This window comes from Anolis carolinensis, chromosome 1 (assembly GCF_035594765.1).
Source record: "Anolis carolinensis isolate JA03-04 chromosome 1, rAnoCar3.1.pri, whole genome shotgun sequence".
Taxonomy (NCBI): domain Eukaryota; kingdom Metazoa; phylum Chordata; class Lepidosauria; order Squamata; family Dactyloidae; genus Anolis; species Anolis carolinensis.
This window is the reverse complement of record NC_085841.1, coordinates 245,764,640-245,789,792: the sequence shown is the minus strand read 5'-3', so window position 1 is coordinate 245,789,792 and position 25,153 is coordinate 245,764,640. Positions and strand designations below refer to the sequence as shown.

At 39.9% G+C, this 25,153-nt stretch overlaps 1 protein-coding gene across 1 annotated transcript in view; it reads left to right on the top strand.

The window, feature by feature from the left end:
- Positions 1-25,153, top strand: part of cntnap5 (contactin associated protein family member 5) — a 482,960-nt gene that overhangs the window by 268,432 nt on the left and 189,375 nt on the right. The window contains exon 11 of the mRNA XM_008110020.2: positions 20,831-20,937. Within this exon, the coding sequence (XP_008108227.2) occupies positions 20,831-20,937 (107 nt within the window). The remainder of the gene's footprint in view (positions 1-20,830; positions 20,938-25,153) is intronic.

The following is a 25,153-nucleotide window of genomic DNA, read 5'->3' as shown; positions in this document are numbered from 1 at the left end:
CAGTGGACATGGCGACTAACAAATTGGATACCAAGAGACCACAAGCGGCCTTGGGCAGACCTCGTACTTGATGGGACAAACCAATGGTTAAACTATTTGGCCAGAAATGGAGAAAAAAAACACAGGATCATATATTTTGGCAAATGGCAGATTTGCGTGAAGCCCATAGGAGTGGATTGATAACAAATCAAATAAAATAGAATATTCGGAATTTCAGTTTTAAGCAATTTAAAGATGTTGACTATAGAGTCACAGGTTAAATTATGAAGCCTTCTATAAAAACGTGTTGTCGAAGGCTTTCATGGCCGGGATCACAGGGTTGTTGTATGTCTTTCGGGCTGTGTGGCCATGTTCCAGAAGCATTCTCTCCTGACGTTTCGCCCACATCTATGGCAGGCATCCTCAGAGGTTGTGAGGTATGGAGAAAACTAAGCAAAGAGGTTAATATATATCTGTGGAAAGTCTAGGGTGAGAGAGGTCAGTGTGAATGTGTAGTTAATCACTTAAATTAGCATTGAAAAGCTTATCTGCTGTCTTCTTCCTGCCTCTGGGGCATCCTTTGTTTAGAGTCGTTAACTGCCCTTGGTTGATTCATGTCTGGAAACCCTCTGTTTTCAGAGTATTGCTTTTTATTTACTGTTCTGATTTTTGAGTTTTGTAATACTGGTAGCCAGATTTTGTTCATTTTCATGGTTTCTTCCTTTCTGTTGAAGTTGTCCACATGCTTGTGGATTTCAATGGCTTCTCTGTGTAGTCTGACATGATAGTTGTTAGAATGGTCCAGCATTTTTGTGTTCTCAAATAGTATTCTGTGTCCAGGCTGGTTCATCAAATGCTCTGCTATGGCTGATTTCTCTGGTTGAATTAGTCTGCAGTGCCTTTCATGTTCTTTGACTCTTGTTTGGGCGCTGCGTTTGGTGGTCCCTATGTAGACTTGTCCACAGCTGCATGGTATCCGGTAGACTCCTGCAGAAGAGAGAGGATCCCTCTTGTCCTTCGCTGACCGTAGCATTTGTTGGATTTTCTTCGTGGGTCTGTAGATAGTTTGTAGGTTGTGCTTCTTCATCAGCTTCCCTATGCGGTCAGTAGTTCCCTTGATGTATGGTAAGAACACCTTTCCTCTGGGTGGATCTTTGTCTTGACTCTCCTGGCTTGTTCTTGGCCTTGCAGCTCTTCTGATGTCTGTGGTGGAGTATCCATTGGCCTGTAGAGCCCAGTTTAGGTGGTTGAGTTCACCTTGGAGGAGGTGAGGTTCGCAGATTCTTTGTGCACGGTCTGTCAGGGCTTTGATTGTGCTCCTTTTTTGACTTGGGTGATGGTTGGAGTTTTTATGAAGGTATCTATCTGTGTGTGTAGGTTTTCTGTAAACTGTGTGGCCCAATTGTTGATTGGGTTTGCGGATGACCAGAACATCTAGAAATGGCAGTTTTCCTTCCTTTTCTTTTTCCATGGTGAATTGGATGTTTGGGTGGATGCTGTTAAGATGGTCCAGGAACTTGCTGAGTTCTTCCTCTCCATGGCTCCAAATTGTGAAGGTGTCATCTACGTATCTGAACCAAACAGTGGGCTTTTTTGGTGCTGTTTCTAGGGCCTGTTTTTCAAAGTATTCCATATAGAAATTTGCTACTACTGGGCTGAGAGGGCTCCCCATGGCCACTCCATCCTTCTGTTCATAGAATCCAGTGTCCCACTGAAAGTAGCTAGTGGTGAGGCAATGGTGAAACAGGGCTGTGATGTCTTCTGGGAAGTTTTGTTTGATTAGTGTGAGGGTGTCAGCTACTGGGACTTTGGTAAAAAGGGACACCACATCAAAGCTGATCAGGATGTCCTTGGTGCTTAGATTGAGGTTGCTGATCTTTTCTATAAAGTGTGTAGAGTCCTTGATATAAAAAGTCCTTCTATAAAAACGTTTCCTTCTTTCTTTTTTAACATAGTTTAGAAATAGTTCCCAGTCCTCAATAAAGTTTTTTGTGTTTTTTTCTTTCTCCATCATTGCTAATTTGTCCATTTTGTCCTCAAACGCTTTAAACAGAAGACTGATTCACAGACTGTAGGCGGGGCGGACTAGAGTTTGAAAACAAAATGAATGAATTACTATGCACAATGCACGTATCTTATTTGTAGTGCCAACAGACATGAAATAACAACATTTAAAATGAAAAACAATTCCAACAATTCAAACAATTCCCATTTCAATGGGAAATGTGGGCCTGCTTTTGACTGATGAGATAGTCAAGTTAATTAGGGTGGTTGTTGTTGTTGTTGTTGTTATTTTGAATCTTAAAGTTGTTTCAGCCTTAGGACAACCCTAAGTCCAAAGTTTAGGGCAGGGACATGGATGGCTGTATCCAGCCAACAAGCTTTGGTTTGCCGACTGCTGTTGTAGGATCTAGAGATGCCTATAAAGATATTCTTTCAGGTATATAAAAAGTGTTTATATATATATCACTTTTTTCCACTTTCATGGGGATATTACATCTCTAATGCACACAGCAATGGAGGACCTTGTTTATGTATATCCTTAGAACTTTGCAAAGTTATTTTTGAATTACTGTTCCCAAAAACTCCATGCTACCATGGCTACTCGCATGGGATGCTGTTATTTAAAGATCCATATGATATGTATATATTTTCTAGTTCAGTGTTGATTTACTACATGCACACTATACATATGCTTTCTTTGCTTCCTTTATATATTTTATTTTAATTACAATACATATGAGAAATATTCTTCAGAGAATTGCAGATATAATTCATTATATTTCATCAAATGTCTGCTTTCTTCCTTTAACCACTTCATTAAAAAAAAAAGAAACCCTGAAGTTCTAAATAGTTTAAAACTGGCTGGAGTTCAGACCATGTTGGCAGCTAATCCTTATTCCTGCCGTCTGATGCTGCATCGTGTTAACCTTGCCTGTAGAGGTGGGCAGACAGATCTATTTCTACTTTGGGTCACATTTTGCATATGTTCACTCATAAAGGTAGACCACAATTTTTCTACATCAATCAGCAACATTCGTTAATTTGCACAAAGGTTGGCATTTGCATATGTATTTATATATTAAGGGGGTTGTTTTTTCCTTACCAAATCCACATTTATAAATGCATTTCAGATCAATAAAATGCAAAAAGCTAAGCAGCATCACACTGTACTCTGCAAAGTGTGCTATTCAATGGACAGCTGTTTTTGAATCTCTGTACATTAGAAAAGCAAAGGCAAAGTCCCTCTGAACAAATCTTGCCAAGAAAATCCCATGGTAGGTTTACCTTATGGAAGTCAGAAATGTCTTGAAGTAACAATAACAACAATATAGATGAGATTGTTTCATATCAGAAGTTAGAAAGATAGAATTCCTGAGGCATTCTTCACTTAGTGGTCAAAGCTTTGGATATTTGCTTTTCTAGGCAACAGTTTTATGTTATAATCTCAGTCATCACAGAGACTACATTCTACACAAGGAAAAAACAGAAATCGTGCTCCCCATACTATTTTCAATGAAGAAGGAGATGTGTAAGAAACTTCCATGTGAATACACCTAAAATAGTAATCACACAATTAGAGCCATGAGAAAATTTACTTGTTCTTGACTTATGCCTACTAAAAATGGGAAAGAAATTTACACATTTATGATTGGCTTTTTATTTTTATTTTTTCAAAGAATAATTCAGTTCATGTTGTGAATGAGCCTTCTGGGGTCAATGATACTACTGATAGTAGCAGGAAGAGAAGAAAGACTCCTCGGGAGCAAGACTCATTTGAGGAGTTACAGAGAAAAAGGCTTAAAGAGATATTTGAGGAATCAACAGATGAGGATTCATTTGAGGGTTTTGAAGGGAATGAGGGGCTTGAAATGGATGTTGGGGATGTGGCACGGGCTGAAGAGGATGGCATGGAGTGGACACGCTCCAGAGGATTGTGATGGGGAGACTGGGCTCACTGGTGATGGGGACGCTGAAGAAATGTGGGGTCCTTCAGGATCGGACCCAAGGTGGTCTAATTGGAGGAGTGGAGATATTTCCACAGCTGAGAGTAGGTCTGGGCGTCGGCAGGGTGGTTTCAGCTCAGATGAGGAATGGGAACAACCTGTGGGAAGGGTGGTGCCTAGCTCAAGTTCTGAAGACGAATTGTAAATAAATTGTGGGCATTTGGCCATTGGGCCCTTGCATGTGGCAAGGTGGTTGTTGGGCGCCATTGGGTTTCGTCTTCGTGTTCCTGATGACTGGCTTGAGACTATGCAACCGACGTAAGTTTATTCTGGGTTACTTCTACGATGGGGGTTGGAACTGTGTAGATTTTCTTTAGACTGCATTGTGATTACTGTCTACATTAGTTCGCCTCCGTCGTTTTGGCTACTTGTGTCAACCCATTGACGAGGACTTTGCTGTGACGACTTCTCATCTTGGACCTTGGACTGGACATTGTTTTGGCATTACTCTTCGCTCCCTATTCTGGCTTGGCTTCGTTCTCAATCCTGTAACTACTCTCCGTTATCGACTGCTGGCTTCGTTCCTGACCCTGAAGTAACGCTCTGCTCCCAATTCCAGTTTGGCTCCTGGCTCTGCAGTTATGCTCCGTTACCGACCGCTGGCTTCGTTCCTGACTCTGCAATTACTCTTTGCTCCCAATTCCAGTTTGGCTCCTGGTTCTGCAGTTACGTTACGTTACTGACCACTGGCCTGGCTTCTGACCCTGCAGTAACTCTTTGCCCTTCATTACTTTGTTTCCGGCACCAGTTTGTTTGCGCTGCCTCCGGCGGCAAAGTTTGGCCCGGTTTGGGACATTGTTTGTTTTGAGCCTTAAAACTCTATTTTGTAACCCAGTTGGGATTCTGTTTATTTTGGACCCTTGGGAATTCGGCCCACAGTTTGATTTGCCTTCTCCAAGTTATCTTGCAATTTTGAGCTGAATCTAAGCAGTTTTGTTTTAATCCGGATTATATCTCTGGATAATCCGGATTATACTCCGGTTTGGTTTTTTGGAGTTTTTTCAGTTTAAATATCTTTTTCACACTGAAGTTTAAGTGTTGCAAGCTTCTGTGTTTGTTTTAAGAGCGTTTTTGAGTTTTTTATACAATAAACTGTATTTTCATCCATTGGCTGGTGTCTGACCTTGACAGTACATTGTGGGATTATTAACAGAAAACTGTGTTTGTTTTGATTTCTTGACATTGAGAGGAAATTGGAAGCATATAGATGTGGCTATTGGGGTTGTGCAATTTAGGTAAACCGTGATGTATTTTGCTGTCCCAGATTTCAGTGGGGGCCCCAATCCATTTTTGGGAACATCCCGAATACGGGAGGACAGAAATTTGTTTTTGATCTGGGAAGGCAAACTATTTTTTTCAATCTGGCCCACTGGAGGCAATGGGGAGACTTCCCAGGCTCCCTTTCCTATCATTTCAGGCCCTTATATCCTTCATTAGGAACTGGACTAAACCAGAGTTAAGATACCATTCTTTCTGCAATCCTTTCCCTTCTGTCATTCAAGGAGATCTGGGTTTAAGGCAAGGGCTTAAGAACCCCCCCCCCCCTCCCCAAATTCCTGGGATACTTTCCTTTCTGACTTTCAAGGAGACCTGGATTTAAGGCAACAACTTAAGAAACCCCCAATTCCTGTGATCTTTTCCCTTCTGTCTTTCAAGGACACCTGGATTTAAGGCATGAACTTAAGAAAACTAGGATCCTTTCCTTTCTAGCAGCTGCCTCCCTCCCTGCACTCCATGTGTAGCCAGAAAAAAAATGAAAGCATTGGGGGGTTTTTTTGGCAGCCACTGTTCTGTTGTGGCTGAAAAAAACCATGGCTGTGGAGCCTTGGCCATTACAGGCATCCAAATAAGCCTGAAGACCATTTTTAAAGCAGATTCAGGCACAACTCTAATAGCTATGTGTGTGGAGAACATTACCTCTCTCCCCCCCCCCCCCCAAATATAATCTCCTCGATGCATTTTCCTCGGTCTCCTAATTTTTAGCACTGTAGTAACTTAAAACTCCTCTTAAGCATTTAGAAATACAGTTTAGGGAAACGAAAAGTTACCAAAGGAATGAGTACTCAGCAAATAAAAAAGCTCTAAGTGTGAATGATTTTCAGTATCTTACTCTCTGCAAAATTGGAAACTGATCAGGAAATTCGTTTGGGAGGAAGAATTCTTATTTGGAAGGGCAAGGTCCCCATTTGGCTCCTTTCCCTAATAGCTACCATGGAAAACATTAGATGCTTTGCTTCCTTTATTCAGGTAGTATACTAATAGTTGTGCATAGCAAAATCAAATAATCAAAAGGCATATAAACAGGTTGTATTTAGCCTATGGGGAAAATATGTTTCCAATGTATTTATTTTATCTATTTTTATTCTTGCTTTCTCCTGATACAGGCTCTTAAAAATGTTGTGTGTATATGAATGCCATCATGTGGCCTGGCAAGTTATAGTGGCCCTATGAATTTCATAGAGTGTTATTAGTGAAGGGATTTTCAGAAGTAAATTCGGCAATTCTGTCATCTGAATTATGACCTATAGCATTAGGTTTTCCATGGTGATCTGCCATCCAAGGCCTAACTGGAACAGACCCTTCTTAGCTTCCAAGATCAAATGAATCTGGTATCTTTAAAATAAAAATGGGAGACATTAAGGGGAAGAATCCTGACAAATGCCTACTCAGGAAGCAGATGAGAGGAGTCTTCAAACTTCCTGAGAACTTGGATGGGATGAAAGTGCTGATGAGATGCTGAAAAATCCAACAAAAAAATACACAGATTTTCAGATCCCTCCTGATATCTATGTGATATTTCAGCCTCTTTGAAGTTCTATTGTTTAGAAATGAAAACATCTTAAAAGTACCTTGCTGAAGTTGAGAACTCTTGTGCTGTAATCTCAGCTCTATTGCTGGTTGCTGATAACATGGATGAATAGAATGCTCTAGCTGTTAGGAGGAGAGAAATTTAATCTCTGTTTCCTTTCAAAACCACTATAGGGATAACAAAAATTCTGTTGAACAAAAAGATTACTTTGATGAACATGCAGTAAATATTTTAAGCAGAGCATAAGCTATGAAGAAGCACTAAGTTTACAAAAGCAATTTCAGGAGTTTCTAAGGAGTCGGTTGATTACTGGGTGGTGTGTACTATCACCACAGTCTCTATGGAAATCTAAGTGGAAGTAATTAACTACAGATAAATGAAAACAGGGCAAAATTGGAAGATGTCGAAGGCTTTCATGGCTGGAATCACTGGGTTGCTGTGAGTTTTTCAGGCTGTATGATGATGTTCCAGTAGCATTATTTCTTGATATTTCACCTGCATCCATAGCAATCATCCTCAGAGGTTTGTTCAGAGGTCTGTTGCAAATAAGGCAAGTCGAGTGTATGAGAAAGAACTCTTGTTTGTGTGAAGCAGGTGTGAATATTGTAATTAGCAAGCTTGAGTAGCCTTGAGTAGCCTTGCAGCTGCAAAGTCGATCAGTGAAAGTATTTGCATAGAGATAGGAATTGAAATTCATTCAATGTCATTGAAATCCACAAGTATGTGGACAATTTCAACAGAAAAGAGGAAACCATGAAAATGAAAAAATCGGGTTACCAGTATTAAAAAAACAACAACACCAGAATCAAGACAGTAAATAAAGAACACTACTCAGAAACAGGGGAATTCCCGACAGTAAACAATAAAGTGCCAAGTTTACACCTCTCAAACAAAGTATGCTTCCAGGCACAGCAGCCAGGCTGTTTTGCTACTCCTCCACTGTTTCTGATACACTTTAGAAACCAAGGTGAAACTGCTGCCCCCCCCCCCCCCCGCTTATTCCAATCTCTTTGTCCTCTACTGGTCATTCCCACTTGTGCCTCTCACGGAGGTAGACGCAGCTATGAACAATTCTCCATACCACATTTCTGTGCCCTTGCTGCTATTCTCACTGCCTGCCTACCTGCCTAGTGCTCCTACAGCAAAGAATCACAAAAGGCACAGAATATTTTTACTTTGCACTTCACAGCACATTGGGATGAGAACTGGAAGTGAAGTGACATGAAGTCAGGAAGAAAAGGTGACTGCAAAGAAGATGCAAGGGGCTGCGTTACTTTTCCAAGAAACTCGGCTTACCCCTGTTACGACTTTCCCAAATGTTATTAGTTCCATCCGGCATTCCATTTTGTCTTCTGCTGTCAATCATTCCTCCATTTGTTCTGCTGCTATAACCACCAAAAACATATTTTAAAAAAAATCAGCTGAGTTTGAGTATATTGGCTGTTGATCAGAGTGACTTTTAAATCTGTGATTCTGATTGTTGCCTACTTGGATTTTCTTTCTGTGTGTCTATCTAGCTTTCTGCTTTGAAATTTAATTGTGGACTTAACATTTTTTCTCCCCTGCTTAAGCTTGTATTGCTTGCATGTGCTATAGTACCAAAAACAGACTACTGGGAAATCAGATAATAACACAAGGATTTTGCGAGAAAGGGAATTTGTGTTTTTGAAGAGGGGAAAATAAAAATGGAAGGTTGGTTTTGTAGATGCCAGTTCTTTAACATTCAATTTGGGGAATACAGCTCAAATTATGAATTTACCTATTTAAAATAAAGTTGGCCATAGAAATGAGAGAATTTTCTCTCTAATTATGCCCCATGTGTGCTTCAGTGTTATTTGTTTTATAGTGAAATCAAATTCCCTTGCTGGTATGGAGGAAGTGAATATATAATATTGTCTTTGGCTTGAAATAATTAACCTGCAGTGAGCTAAAAAATGTTGTCAGTGAGGCTACTACCTGGCAGTCTTCCCTGCCTGGTTCTTAGCTGCATTTAATATATTTACTTTAAAGGTCTGAAATGTTCATTTTGCATTTCCCCTCTCCATTCTTGCATTAATTTTCAGTGTCATCACCACTCACATTGCCATTCAGTCATTGTTAGTAGCTTGGTTTCAAAATGATATTATTCAGGGGTGGCCCCATTCATATTGAAGCCAAGGTGCTTGAGTGATCCTTGTTCATGGGTTCATATCTGGTTGAGTGCGGGCAAGCAAACAAGCTATTTTGGCATTCCCATCAAGAAGGCTGATTTGATGAGATACAGATATATAAACAGAGAAATATTGAAGGGTGTATAGAAATAGATGACATAGGGGATGTTGCCTTGTATTTGTCACAGTAAGCCCATTGGTCCATTAAAATTACTATTGCAATCACATTTAGTGACCAAGGAAGATTCTTTACCTTGTCATGCTATCTGAAACATGGAGGTGGGGACTGAGCCTTGAAATAGATTGGTACTACCATTTCTCAGAATATAATTATTCCTGAATTTATCTGTAAATTTGATTTTTTTTTCTTGGCTTCCTCAAAGTGTTAGAGGAATTGGACTCAATAAAATTTGAGGAAATACCCAACCAACTTATTTTGCCACTTTCAATGTTGCCACTTTCAGTTCAATTAAAGTCTTTATGACACCGACCCACTATTAAGATATACTTACATTATCATTGATAATCAAAGGCACTCAAGCCAATATGTACATTATCATAGATAATGTACATATTGGCTTGAGTGCCTTTGATATTGCACTTTTTTTGAGGAGTACAATTTCACCAGTTCACCAATCTGTGGTCCTGCTATCATATTTCTGCACACCTTCGTAACCCTGCCAACCTGTGCTACTGCTGTTTCTTAATTTATTATTTTAAATTTTTTGTGCAGTTATGGAATTTAAGCAACAAAAAAGTAAATATGTGTGTATAAAATTAACAAAAACTATCAGTGTAGGAATTGCAGGAGAGGGAAAAGAGGAGGATAATCCCACTTCCCTGACACATTACTCCTAGTATGCCATCATAAAACAGAAGGGACCCATCCTTCTAAGGCAAGCAAAGGGAACATTGAAGGATTGAATTTTACTCACTAATAGGTCATCATTATAGGCTATCACTCACTGCTGAGTATGACTGTTGAGACCTATTCTGGATCTGCATGTTCTTTCACAATGAGAACATTGATTTCTTGATGGAAGGCGGTCCTGACAAGGGTTGACTTGATGTCTCTTCCTCTTGATGTGTTTTCCCCTTTCACTCCCCATTTGTGCCTCTTCAAAATCCACAGCACAGTTAGAACGCTCAAGGGCCAAGGCCTCCCAGTTTTATGCCACAGTTTTTAAGGTGAGCTTTAAGCCTGTCTTTAAATCTCTTTTGCTGTCCAACATTCCATTTTCTGTTCTTGAAATGAGAGTAGAGAAACTGTTTAGGGAGATGGTGAACTGGGCATCTGGACAACATGGCCAGTCCAATAAAGTTGATGAAGGAGGATCACCACTTGAATGCTGGTGATCTTTGCCTCTTCCAGAACATTGACACTTGTATTTCTATCTTCCCAAGAGATTTGCAGGATTTTTTGAAAGCAACACTAAGGGTATCATTCCAGAAGTTGATAATGACATTTGTAGGTGGTCCATGTTTTGCAGGCATACAACAGAATTGGGAGGTCAATAACTTGCAAAATTCATTTGTCTTTTTTGACCACAAGTTGGTGACCCCTCTGGATGCATCAGTCTAGTTAGGGACAAGAAAGGCAAACAATGTTTAGGGCACCTTTTCTAGACCCTTCCCCATATGGAGTGAGCAGAGTGGATCCTAAATAGGGCTGCTCAATCATGGGTACAGTTACTGGACTGTTCAACTGCCTCAGACCCTGAGGTAGAACAATTGAATCCATATCCACCACCCATGTGCCAGTCTGTGGCTAGGGGCTTCCACATTTCATAGTCTTACCCCCATTACCATTCACTGATTGCCATGGGACTTTTGTTGGTGTTATTTTCTTTTTCTTGAAAGACACCTGTGCGTGAATTTGTTTTATGTGTGCACACCCAATCAAGACACAGTCTTCACAGAGAGAGTTCAGATCCAGTGGCATGGTTAACCAAATGACTGATGGACTTCTTATCTGTTGTAGCCTTCTTCCACCTTCATAGCCATTGTAACATGTCATTGTACACCTGCTTCGTTTCAAGTTGTGCTTTGTCAGGTTCCTCCCCTGTGATCTTGCCACATTGGGAGACCCCTCTGGGAGCACATGACTCTGACAGCTTCACGTGCAGGTTCACTAGATCACACAAGCCTTCTCAACATGGCAAGGTGACAATTCATTGAGGGATGGGGGCAGAGGAATCATGGCTTGGAGGGGGGAGAGCCAAACTGGTGGGAGGATGTGCACAATGTCAGCAGGTGTGATGCTGGTCTACCTTCCTTATGTAATAAAGTCCTATACATCCAAATCAGGAGAAAGAAATCATTGACCTTTACATGACTAGAGAGTACAAAGGATACTTGAGTACCACGTGGCTGCTCTTCTGCAACTAGGAGCTATCAGTAACTTTGTCCCTCTTAACAGTCAAAGAGGAAGGTTATTTTTTGCTCTTGGGTGCAGCCAGCTGGATGTTTTACCTCCATCTCCTAGCTACTAGGTGTCTGAGGGAGTTTTATTGAATTTCTCCTTACCCCCTGAATGTAAAATGAGATACAAACACATGTATGTCACTAACAAAATCCTGACCAATTAATACAGCTGAAGGAAACTATGTTTTACTACAATTGAGGAGACATTTTTTTTATTTTTTAAGGATGAAAACAATATTCATAAAATATCAGCTGATCTCAGTAGGTCAAGATATTCACACAGAAAAAAATATCAACTACCATTGAAAAAAACTCCATGAGTGAGAGCCAAATAACCAGTACTTTTTCATGTTTTGTTTTCTTTGTGGGTGTTTTTTTACTAAACATTGCAGTGTGTGCAAAATCTGTTCATTTTCCAAAATGCAATACTTTGCAGAAAATGATACATGTCAAATGAAATTCCTCTCCTTGCCTCACCCACCCAAAAGATTGTTGTGAACTTTTTGTTAAAAAAAAATCCAGAATAATTAAATAAAAATCATACCATGCAAAAAACCATTCTCATCTCCCCAGCAGAAAGGAAGCTTTGAAATGTTTTATTCTCACATACCAAAATGAAATAAAGATTTACATTTCTTCCAGCTTTCCATTTAGCCCATATACTCCCTTTGGCTAAGTCTATAACAGTATCAATTCATTTGATATTAAGTAAACTAAATTCTCATGGAAGGATATTTTATGAAATACATTTTAAGGAGTCCTTTCTTTAGACTGCTGAATATTTAGAGACATTTTCCTCCACCCATTTCCTAAATGCCATTTTCAGTCAACCTTAACTTACATGTTTTGGCTTAACTAACTATTTGGGAACAACAGTGAAGGAAAGCTTTTCCCATGTTCTCCATATGTGCTCCCCAGAGCCATCTGGTTGATCACTTGGAAACAGGACGTTGAACTAGATAAACAATTGGCCTGATGCAGCATGGTTCTTCTTGGTGTTCTGCCACTGAATTCCAACCTTGTGCAAAATAGGACAGAAACTGATTAATTGCTACATGGTAGGGCATAAATAAAACCTTCTATGCATTTGTGTCTTTGATGTGTGTGTGTGTGTCTGTGCACATGCATGTATGCAACCAAGGGATCTTCCAGATAGGGAAGAAATGTGCACCAAACAGGTTTTTAAAACCTGCTTTGGTATGCATTTCTGTCCACCCCGCCTCCCCCCCTGTGGAAGGTGCAGGGTGTTATCTGTCATTTTTTGCCATCTAAGTTATGTTACAACCATAGGTTGTAGTGGTTACTTCAGTGATTTAAAAGTGAGGTAACTGTTAAACCAGCCTGCCTTTCAAACAGTTATATTTTTATGTTTTTTGGGGCCCATCTAGACAAGGCTTTCAACCAGGACCTGTCTTGATTTTACCAGAGGCAACCAAACTGGAATGGTGTCTAGAAACCCGTAACCACCGGAAAGCCTGGGGCTTTTTTTTTTTTTTTTGGGGGGGGGGTGGACAGAAATGCATAAACCTCCCTTGCTTAGTTTTCCAATATACCTCACAACCTCTGAGGATGCCTGCCATAGATGTGGGCAAAACGTCAGGAGAGAATGCTTCTGGAACATGACCATACAGCCCAGAAAATGCACAACAACTCAGTGATTCCAGCCATGAAAGCCTTCAACAAAACATAGGTGCTACTGTCACAGCAGCAGAAATAGCAATAGCAGTAACAGCTGGAACAACAGAATGCAACAAAACTATTAGACATAGAATTGAACTCTCTGATGAGTTGGACATTACTTTTTATTTTTAGCACATGTTCTTCAATTATGGAATGGTCTCTTTTTGTGTGCTCTAGTCATATAGAAATTCAGGTTTGTTCAGCTCCTCTATGCACACCTCCTTACCTAGCTTGGTCATGCTGTCAATGGTTGAGTTTCCCTATCTGATTGTTCTTTGAGTGCTCTGGCAGGGAGGCATAATAAAACTGAGAAATGGCACTGCCAGCTCTTGGAGAGCCAGAGAGCCCCTTCTGTGATAATTATCTGGCTAGAGTTTGTTTATTATTTGTCAAGAGCAAGGACACAGCAAAATGAGGCAATCAAGCCAGAACAACCTGGGGAAGGAACTGCAGTGGGAGGTCATTTTCTCTAATACTCCCATGGAAAGAAAGAGGGATAAAGTTTTGAGTCCAAGCCAGGGCTTTGAGTCTTCCCTTTCAATGCTCTCTTTTCTGCTAGCAGGGATTGCAGGAGAAGAAATGTATGGACATAAAGTTCAGATCACCCAAATCCATACTAGTAATTAATTTGTCATTTATTTAGTTACAAGCTTCCCCTTTCCCTGAAGTGTTCAAGGCTATCAATAATGTATGTGTGTTGTCTCTTTGAACTTGTCTTTGGGTGTCAGCAAAAGGGAGGGTGTTTGAAAGAAAATTGCAGTTTGTACTTTAAAATGAGACTTGATTTTTCCAAGATGACCAGGGGCCCATCCAGACAGTCCCTTTAATGCGGGAGTTCCCACAACAAAAACGAGGCTGTTTAGATGACGTAAGTGGAAAACACACATTAATTAGCCACAAACCAGGAAAACACTGGTTTGTGGAGAATTAATTTGTTAGTAGGTTTGTTCTGCGCCTTCCAGGAAGGCACGGGATAAACCCACTACTTCCGCTGCAGAAGAGCGGCGGGGGGGCGGGGGGGGGAGAAAAATCATTCCTATGTGCCAGGAGAGCTGCAGGAACACTCTAATGGAGGCCCAGTAAGATTTTTTTTTACTTTTTAAAGGGGTTTGGGGAGCCTTTGGGGAGGGTGTTACAGTGTCCAGGGAGAACATTTGGACACCCACCCCAGAAAGCACGGACTTTCTGGGGGGATGTGGACAGGCATCCAGGAACATTCGCATTTTTAAACGCAAATGTTCTCCGGATAAATGCCTGTCTGGAAGCGCCCCAGGAAATCCAGGATATCACTCTGTCAAAATGCCTCTTACAACAGTCCTTTGTTAAACTGAATTTCCAAAAAAAAAACCCCAAAAAACAAGAGGTTTGAATTGGGAGAGGTGGAGGGAAGGTAAAGAAGAGGCACTAAAATCTGCAACCAATTTGGCCCTGCAATTGCAACCCTTGAAATTCTGTCACTCACCCCGATGCTTATACTCAAGTTAAAATAATATGTTAATACAAATATATATATTTTAAAAGAAATTCAGAAATGTGTATGTGTAAAGATACATCTGCAGCAAAATGACTTAGTCTACTTCAAGGTGGTTCTGAAGCTCTATTATAAACATAAATACATTTAGAAACAATGTGAGTAAAATGCATGCTAAATATTAAACACAGTCCTGTCCTTCATGCTTTTATAACACTTTCCCCTGGGCACAGACAAATGCATTGATCCATTTGGCTGCCCAAAGGTTTCACACCTTGAAATCTCCAAAGAACAACAACAAACTGAAAGAATCCAAGGCCTAATGCACTGTTAATGCAAATTGATGCAAATCTCCTCATGCCTATACTTGTTCATGCAGGCTAAGAATGCTGAATGAGAAGGAAAATAAAGTCCTTAGTGAGGAGTTAAGGGGAAATAGGGGACAGCATGTGAAGGTGTGTTAATTTAATGTATTGATTTATGAATGTATGTCCAAGGCAAATTATTCCCATGGTAGGACAGTTGTAGAGATGTAACAGAATCTATAAATGATCTACATGGGACATATGATCTGTTCAGCATTCAATGATCAAACCTCTGTTTTGTACGTGTTCTGTAGATAATTAGACTCTTCTTGTTATGGATCTCAAATCACAAGATACTAAAGTTTGACAGTTTTTTTAAAAAAAACTCAGGAAGTTACATTTTTAAACGGTGTGAAAGAAACATTGCTACCTATAATGTACACATTTAAGTATTTCATCCTTCTATTGTCTCTGGATAGATAGGGTTTTTGGGTGTGTGTGGGAAAACTTGTGAGGGGGGCTTCAGCAATTTAGAAAATATGCTCATAACAGAATAAAATCCATGATTGTTACTGCTTTAGCAAAATTATTAGCCACCTCAAGCCAAAGTGAGATGGGCAGTTGATCCGATTCAGTAAAGCTGTATTCAACTTATTGTTTTTGGATTAATATAATTCTCTTTTAGATGTTTAAAGTGCCTACACCAATGCACATGTTGGGCAGAAAAACAGGAGAATGGAAGCACATTTCATTGAGAATGACATGCACTCACTCACCACCTATATGCATGCATAGTCTTTGCACATGTAGGCTTACTGGAGAAAACCAGTTTTCTCATTGTACGAGAGCTATCCAGAAAATATGTGACGTTTTGGAATTAAAAATTAACGAAGTATAGGATAAAATATTTATTATATGCAGTTAAAAGCCATACTTCAGTAGTACCTTTAAACATTCAAAATTAGGCCCTTTTCAGAACTATTAATGAGTTTGCAAACTTTCTTCCCTTTGCAGTTTCCCGCCGCGTCCAGAAGCTCAGCCAGCTGAAGAATGAATGCAGGAGGGAGGAGGAAACAAATCACCCGCTCACTCTCGCTTCTTTTCAAACAGCCAGAATCAGCCAGGGCTTCGTGGCTCTTTCTCCTCGGAAGGAGAGGTAAACCCGCGTGTGGAGGAAAGCGGTGTAGCCTCCGAGGAGAAAGAGCCACGAAGCCCTGGCCGATTCTGGCTGTTTGAAAAGAAGCGAGAGCGAGCGGGTGATTTGTTTCCTCCTCCCTCCTGCATTCATTCTTCAGCTGGCTGAGCTTCTGGACGCGGCGGGAAACTGCAAAGGGAAGAAAGTTTGCAAACTCATTAATAGTTCTGAAAAGAGCCTAATTTTGAATGGGTACTATGTTTAAAGGCACTACTGAAGTATGGCTTTTAACTGCATATAATAAATACTTTATCCTATACTTCATTAATTTTTAATTCCAAAACGTCACGTATTTTCTGGATAGCCCTCGTACATATGAGCCACTGGGCTTATAAAATGATTTTTGGTTTTCTATTTGTGACTTAGGCAATGTGAAGTGATGAGTAGGCAAAACTGGATGGAACCAACCAAGACATGTTGAATGAAAAGATATCTTAGAGCAGTGGTTCTCAGCCTTTACTCCTTCAGGAGTTTGAAACTTCAACTTCCAAAAGTCCCAGACACCTTGGCCTATTGTCAAGAATTCTGGCAGCTGGAGGATTAAAGGTTGGGAACAACTAATCTAAAAGTTTTCCTGTAAAAAGGCTATATCTGAGTCAGAGAGAAAATCAGTAGGAAAAATAGGTGTTGATGAGATTTGAATAAGGTTTTTAGGCAATGGGAATTTGCAAGGAATTCATATTTAACTGAATTGTTATATGTAAAGACCCATATTCTACATCACCTAATGGTTAGGCATATTTAGCTAAGTAACATCCCCTGGCCTGAACCCCTCCCCCCGCCCCATCTACTTTACTGGGCATCAAAAACAATAGTCAAAGAAAATCTAGTTCACTGGCAATCATGTTGTGGGTAGATGACACTTTATCCCACTGGCATGTGAGGCTGTGTTTGTCACAGCCTCTCTCACTGGTTGAAGTGTGAAAACATCCCTCTGTGATATGATTTCCAGTAAAATAGAGTTTCTTTGCCCGATGTGACTGGTGCATAATGAAATAGGTTTGAGAGGGCATTTACAATCATGGTAATAGTGCCACAATCATGACTCCCTCAAGATACTGATTAAAGAACAGTTACAGATGTGTAAACATGTGTAACTGCTAGGCATGTCCGATCGATGAAAAAAATGTTTCAATTCTCGTTTCTAAAGTAGGGGGCGCTGGTGCTTCGATATAGAAAGTATTTCTGATTTTTTTCACCCAAAAATTTCGGATATTTCCGAAAATTCGTAATGATTCTAAATGTTTCTAAAATGGCGGACGCGCATGCGCAATCGCCAAAAAAAAAGGAACCCGGGGGGGACTCTTACAGGGCTCTCCCGCCCTCATTTCTTGAGCTATCCTCATCAAATTTGCAATGCCCTTGCAAGTTGTGCAACGATACTTTGAAAACTAGAAATTCCCTTGCTATATTTGTAAGCATGAAGGACACTGGAAATCAATGGTGTCTCTGGCTATGCAATCCCACAAGCCTCGACCCAATGCCTTCAATTAGAAATGGACCAGTGACCACCACGCCAAGCAATGCCCTGGCAAGGAGTGCAAAGATACTTTGAAAACTAGAAATTCCCTTTCTAAGAGAAAGAACCAACAACAAAACCCTAAACTTTTCTCCAAACTCCTCTGTGGGAACAGCCAGACTGGGCCCCTTCACCCTCTCTCTCCCTCAAGAGGCTTGCTTGCTCTCCGTTTGCAGACCACCACCCTCTCCGTGCAAAGCCCAGCCCAGAATTTCTCGCCCGGACTACACAATGGGCTTTTATGGCAATCTTCCACGTGGACGCAGAGGACCCTAGCCCCCACCTTTGTGTCCATCGTGGAAGCTTTTGATTGGGGAGCGGCAGCCATGTTAGGCTGCACTAAGCTCCCATTCAAGGTAGGCTGCAGAAACAAAAATATTTTTAAAAATATGTTTTAAAATATATTTTTAAAAATTTTGGGGAAAAAAGTTAACGAAACATTAAGAGACAATTAGAGAATGGGCCAACGATGGTTCAAAATACATTGCCGGTTGCACCGTGAAACAATGTATCAGAATGCGTCTCAAAAAGAGAGAACAATCCGATATCAATCCAATATAAGATTCAAAACGATTTTTTGGACATACCTAGTAACTGCAATATAGAATCCCAATTTAACTCTTTATTGGTTTTGTTTACTACTGTGGTGTTTAATTCAAGATTGGAAAGGGAAAATCAATCACATTTTGCCTCATTTGAACCCATTGATCAATGCAATCCAGTACAGAGTTCATTTTAAGGCAGGAATCCTGAGTACAAAAGGGCAATGTGAGTGAAAGAAGCCCTAGTATTGGAGGTGCAAGGCCTACCTGGATAGTATTTCATCAGTTAATTTACAAAATCCATGTCTAAATTCTCTTACATATGTGGCTGTATGTTTGGATATGGCATAGTCTACATACACACAACAACTGGACAGGCCACCTTCAATAGAAACAGTAATTCCCACAATGGAGAAAATCAGTTTATGCTTCCCTACCAGGCAGCTGTTAAAAAGCTAAAACTTTTTTAAAAATAGTAGAACTCCTAATTAAACATGATAAGCATGGTTCAATAATACATGCTGAGCGAAACTGTTAAAAAGTCAACACTCAAAACTTTCTGCCTGGATGGGTGGTTCTTTCAATTTTGGCTGGAAATCTTCTGGTGTGCTAGACTAGTAGTTGCACTCCTTCCAGAGTGTGCAGGGGTGGTGAGAGAAAGCAGTCCAAACTTGTCAACTCTGAGCTGTCAGTGTATCATTTCCTTCATGACTGCTATTGCTGTCACTTTTTCCTTTCTGCCATCACTGTCTATATTACCAAAAATACTCTAACCTCTACTTTCTTATTTGTTCATTTTAAAAAATCGCAAACATATGTTGAAATTTAAAAGTTATGAAATATTCTTTAAAAACTAAGATGAAAGTTCTGGAAGCTACCTCTGAATATGTATAGAGTGTTCCTCTCCTTGCTGAAGAATTACCGCTCCAAACATACTTAGCTTGGGATATCCTATAGCATATGAGTCCACTTTATCAGACTATTCCACTAGCATAGTGTATTTATCCTGGTTAGGTAGTACAATGAAAGAAGGCAGACAAATTCTTCATTGTCATTTTCAGGAAATTAAGGTTGGTAACTCTTCTGGGGAAGTCCACAAAGCTAAACGTGCTTGGTAAGGGTGGCCTACAAACTTGTCTGTTTTAAAAGACAGGAAGTTTTGCAAATCAACTTCCTCGATTCATTTTAGCACTGACAGTCTCCACCTCTGGAAGGTCAGCTTTGAAGTAATACACTGCTTGGAGACAAAAGATTTCTTTTCCCAAAATCTGTAACAAAGAAATGGGCTTATTTTCTCTGTAATGCCATTCCTAACATATTTCTATTTTTACTATCTCTATGCAGCCTATATTGGTATAGTTCAGGAATGAGAACAGTCAGAGCTTTAAAGGACCTTGATGAGATCTGTCTTACTTTCATTAGCATGCACCAGATCATCTATAATTTTATGATGAAGCCTGCTAGTTCCCATCCCATGACGTTGAACTGCTTTTGGCCAGGCTCCATTGTAAAACTATAGAAAATCTGGCGTATGTTCCAGCTGTGGCAACATGGGAGGCTTCCCATGTTGCTTTGAAAAAATTGGGGAAGCTGGGTGGCCGGTGCTTTCCCCATGGGGTGGAGCAACAGGTGAGTCAGGTGATGTGGGGTATAGGATGACGGGTTCCCCAAAGTTTCTGCCGGGCACAGCTGGATTCGTCACAATACGTGGCAATTCTGGCAGCTCATCTGATGAGGACATGAGAAAGATCCAACCTCTGTAAAAAAATAAAAAATAAAAATAAAAAACTACATTGTGGAGGAAAGGAAGGAGTTAAAGCAGTCACCTAGATATCACTTTGTGTTTACTTCCTTTTTCTAAAAAAGGTTTTTCTTGGGCCTAAAATGACACGAGGAATGCTCCCCCCACCCTATAAATATTAGGGGACTTTACTGCTACATTTTCTATCAGCCCTACACAACATAATTAATGATGAGGGATTATAGGAAATTAAATCTCTAAAAACTCTGAAGGGCCACATATCAACTTGTTAATGTTTTCTAGTTTCTTGATAAAGTTTTCAGAGAATATACAAAATGGTTTATATTAATGCCAGAGAATACAAAACTGTCAGGTTTTGTTTCACCTTGCCCTGAATCAAGCTAACTGATCACTATTTCAGCTTCTAATAACACAAAATCTTTCACTGAGTCTCTCTATTTCTCAAGCTCTTGTAATCAACCAAACTGGCAAGAATGGGAAGATGAGTGTACTATTTGTAATCTGATCTGCTTTTTACCCATGCTTTATTTGTGTTTTCATTAACTACAGCTAGATACTCAGATTGGCATCTGAAATTACAATGAGTACAGAAAATAGTGATATAAATAGGTCTCGCTGAGAGAAGATTTTGTGTCGCTTTTCACCTGGTATTTGTTCTCTTAATCAAAGTTCAGAATAAAGCAGGATATTTTATTCTGCCTAGACACTGGAGAGAAGCAAGCCTGCCCACCTTTCTTTTTGGTATAAGTTTCGGCTCTTGTTTCAATTCATTCTGTCCACTACAAGCAATTTTTCTGAAGGCTTTTATTTTCAAACTAAACATAGTACTGAGAAGAAACCAATTGGTTTCCATTTTTATTCCAGAATGTAGAGACATAGGAAATATAGAGGTTTTAAGGAAACAGGTGAAGGGCAACGTGTTTCACTGGAAATGTTGACTATTGCTGAATGTAATATTGCCCTTTTTGTTGAACTCTCTCCCATCAGGTGTTTGCCGAACTATTGTGAACATGGAGGAAAATGTTCCCAGTCTTGGATGACGTTCCACTGTGATTGTAGTGAAACTGGTTATGTGGGAACAACATGCCATAATTGTAAGTGGATTATATTGTGAACAAGATGAAATAGAAAAACATTGACAGAGATGTGGAAAAGAATGGGGCAATCTAGAGTAGTTAGTTTATCATTACCTGATATGAATTTGGATTTTATAAGAATTAACTCCAGGGAATTAAAACTTGTGAAAGCCCACAGTTCAATAGGAAAGCATATGTTTTACATACAAAAGATTCCAAGTTCAATGCTTTTGCTAGGAATGTCCCAACCTTAAAATCCTCCATAAAACTTTGGAAATCTATTTTCAGTCAGTATTGAAAATAATGGAATTGATCAGTCTGACAGTGTTCCTCTACCCTTGACCAGTTTGTTTATTATTTATTTGTCACATTTGTATTCCTCCTTTTTCTCAGAGTGGGATCCATGAGCTCATTGGGGCCTACTCTCAAGTGTGTAAACAAAGGAAACTCGTGCACCCCTGAGTACACTTACCTTACCAAGCAGATATTGTGGATTATCTGCCTTGATATTCTGGGTGATATGGCTGTGTGGAAGGGGCCTCAGTGGAGGGAACAAAGAAGGGCTCCATTTACATAACAAGAAGGGTTTATTCCTCTTGCCATCATTCCCTTCAGGGCCTCAGCTACCTTCCTGGGTTTCAGGAAGGCCATTGGCCCATCTGCACTGACCATTTAACACAGTTTGAAAAAAGTGATTACACAGGAAATCCAGGACCCACTTTGAGGCCCAGGTGGTGATGGTGGTGACAGAAGCCACAGAGCAAAGAGGCTTTTGTAGAAGTGTGTTTTCTGGCTTCAGCTGCAAGCTGCACTAAGTGGTCAGTGTCGATGGAGGCCTTTCACGGACCTGGGTTGTCCTGCTTCCTGGCCAGGTCCCTCACTTAGCCCAACTTCTGGATTGCAGCCGGTATGATCTTGCCCTTTCCCTGCTTCCTTGGGGCGGTGAAGGCCACCCATTCATTCTTCTTCCCTAGCTGCTCTGCGCCCCTCAAATGACAGGCACTTCTCTGAGGAGCAGACTGAGTTGAAGGAGGAAGCGATTGCCTGTTGAGATGAACCATTGCATGATGGGGGATATGTCACAAAAAGCCGTCTTAGCTTGCATGCGCAGCTCTCTCTCTCCAGCACACCAGCAAGGTCCTCTGGGGTCCTTTGTTTACTTCACACATGTGCAGTAATGTCTTTTTGGTTTTGGGTTTTTTTTACATCTTTCTGGTTAATTTTTTTAGGTTTTTGTGAGTGCTGGTCATACCTTGGATGTGTTGGTGTATTGAGGCCAAATTTGGTGTGATTTGGTCCAGGGTTTTGTTGTTTCTTCTGTCCTAAAAAAGGGACAGAACATTTATGTGTGTGTGTGTGTGTGTGTGTGTGTGTGTGTATATATATATATATATATATATATATATATATATATATATATACACACACACATATACATACATATACATACACACACTAGCTGTGCCCGGCCACGCCTTGCTGTGGCGAAGTATGGTGGCATGGGAAATAAAATACTGAGGAATTGGTGGTAGTTAAGGTAAAGGGTAAACGTTTTCCCCTGACATTAAGTCCAGTCATGTATGACTCTGGGGGTTGGTGCTCATCGCCATTTCTAAGCCGAAGAGCCAGCGTTGTCCGTAGACTCCTCCAAGGTCATGTGGGATGACTGCATGGAGCGGCGTTACCTTCCCGCCGGAGCAGTACCTATTGATGCACTCACATTTGCATGTTTTTGAACTTCTGGCTCTCTCTGCTCCCCCAATTCAAACCTGCAGCCTTTCGGTCCAGAAGATGAGCAGCTCAGCTCTTTAACACGCTGCGCCATCAGGGGATATTATTTCCTAAAGGTTGTGAATATACAATATTTCTGATTGTTTTTTTTTTGTCTGTTGGAGGCAAGTATGAATGCTGCATTTAGGAAAAATTATTAGGATGTAATGGCCTTGCAGCTTTAAAGCCTGGCTGTTTCCTCCCTGAGTGAATTTTTTGTTGGGAGGTGTTAGCTGGCCCTGATTGTTTCCTATCTGGAATTCCCTTGTTTTCGAGTGGTGTTGTTTGTGATATTTTATGTGCTTCTACTGTCTGTGGCCCTGAGAAAACAGAAGATTTGCCAGACTTTGATGATGGGAATACTTTGTTGGGAGGTCTTAGCTGGCCCTGATTGTTTCCTGTGTGGAATTCCCCTGTTTTCAGAATGTTGTTCTTTATTTAGTGTTCTGATTTTAGAGATTGTATTGTTCTGTTTTATTATACCACATTAATTTTTATATATTCTGATTTTAGTGTTTTTGAATACTTGGAGCCAGATTGTATTCATGTTCACGGTTGACCACAACACCATAATAATAATAATAGTAATGATAGTAATAATAATGACTTTGGTAATACACAGTGCTTCACTCTCTTCTCAGCTTCCTTTCTGGAAGAATCCTTTCTTGGGAGATGTTAGCTGGCCCTGATTGTTTCCAATTTCCAATTTTCCTGCTTTCAGAGTGTTGTTCTTTATTTACTGTCCTGGTTTTAGAGATTATATTGTTCTGCATTATTCTATCCCAGTAATTATTTCATATTAAAGCAGAATCTCACTTATCCAACATTCGCTTATACAATGTTCTGGATTATCCAACGCAGTCTGCCTTTTCGTAATTAATGTTTTTGTAGTCAGTGTTTTAAATTCATTGTGATATTTTAGTGGTAAATTTGTAAATACAGTACAGTAGAGTCTCACTTATCCAACATAAACGGGCCGGCAGAATGTTGGATAAGCGAATATGTTGGATAATAAGGAGGCATTAAGGAAAGCCTATTAAACATCAAATTAGGTTATGATTTTACAAATGAATCACCAAAACATCATGTTAGACAACAAATTTGGCAGAAAAAGTAGTTCAATGCACAGTAATGCTATGTAGTAATTACTGTATTTATGAATTTAGCACCAAAATATCACGATATATTGAAAACATTGACTACAAAAATGCATTGGATAATCCAGAACGTTGGATAAGCGAGCGTTGGATGAGACTCTACTGTAATTACTACATAGCATTACTGCGCATGGAACTACTTTTTCTGTCAAATTTGTTGTATAATATGATGTTTTGGTGCTTAACTTGTATAACGATTACCTAATTTGATGTTTAATCGGCTTTTCTTGAATCCCTTCTTATTATCCAACATATTCACTTATCCTGCGGCCTGTTTGTATTGGATAAGTGAGACTCTACTGTATATTGATAATCTTAAATTATCTGCTTAGAATTGGATTATATGAGGCCCCTTCTTCACAGCTGTATAAAATGCACACTGAAGTGGATTATATGGTAGTGTGGAGTCAAGATAATCCAGTGCAAAGCGGATAATATAAGATTATAAATGCGTTATATAGCTGTGTGGAAGGGCCTTGAGTCTACACTGCCATATAATCCAGTGCAAATTAGATAATCTGTGGAAGAGGCCTCAGGCCTAAATCTGCCTGTCCCCTGAGCTGAGTTGGTTGATAGGAGACCAAGTGGGCAGAGATTAGTTCTTTAACTGGCGACAATTGGATAAAAACAATTATTCCTTTCCCTCTAATTAGGACTTTTTCTTTTCTTTTTGTTGTATCAACCTAGAGGCGTGGATGATGGGTTGTGTTGTCAAATTTCGAGATTGGGGGGCCTGTAGTTTTGTTGTTTTGTTGGTTGCTGTGATGCCATCACTCATTTATATATATAGATATGTGTATATGTGTGTATATACACACACACACACACACACACACACATATATAATAAAACTTTATTTGTAACCCGCCCTATCTTTCTGAGGGGGCTTTGGATAGCTTCCAACATGATAACAGGCAAACATTCAATGCCTATATGAACAAATGATAAAGATATAAACAGAAAACAATATAAGACATTGTGCAGTGAAATAAAATAAACATCAAATGTTTATCATTAAATACTTATAATTATAACAATTAAAAACCAGCTGAAGTAAAATATTAGAGTGTTTCAGAACTGATCTTCTACATGGCAAGGCAGTTTGTTCTATTCGAAACAGAAGTGTGTTTCACAGTAACACTTTTAAAGTTAAGATCACTGCAATTCAATTTTTTCTCCTGTCTGCAAAACATGCTTTCCTTTTATGTGACGCTCCTCTTGGCAGAGTTATGTATATCTGTGGGAGGAGGGCAGAAGGAGAAAAATTGGTTTCACAGTACTAGGAAGGGCTCACTGCTGCTCTGCAC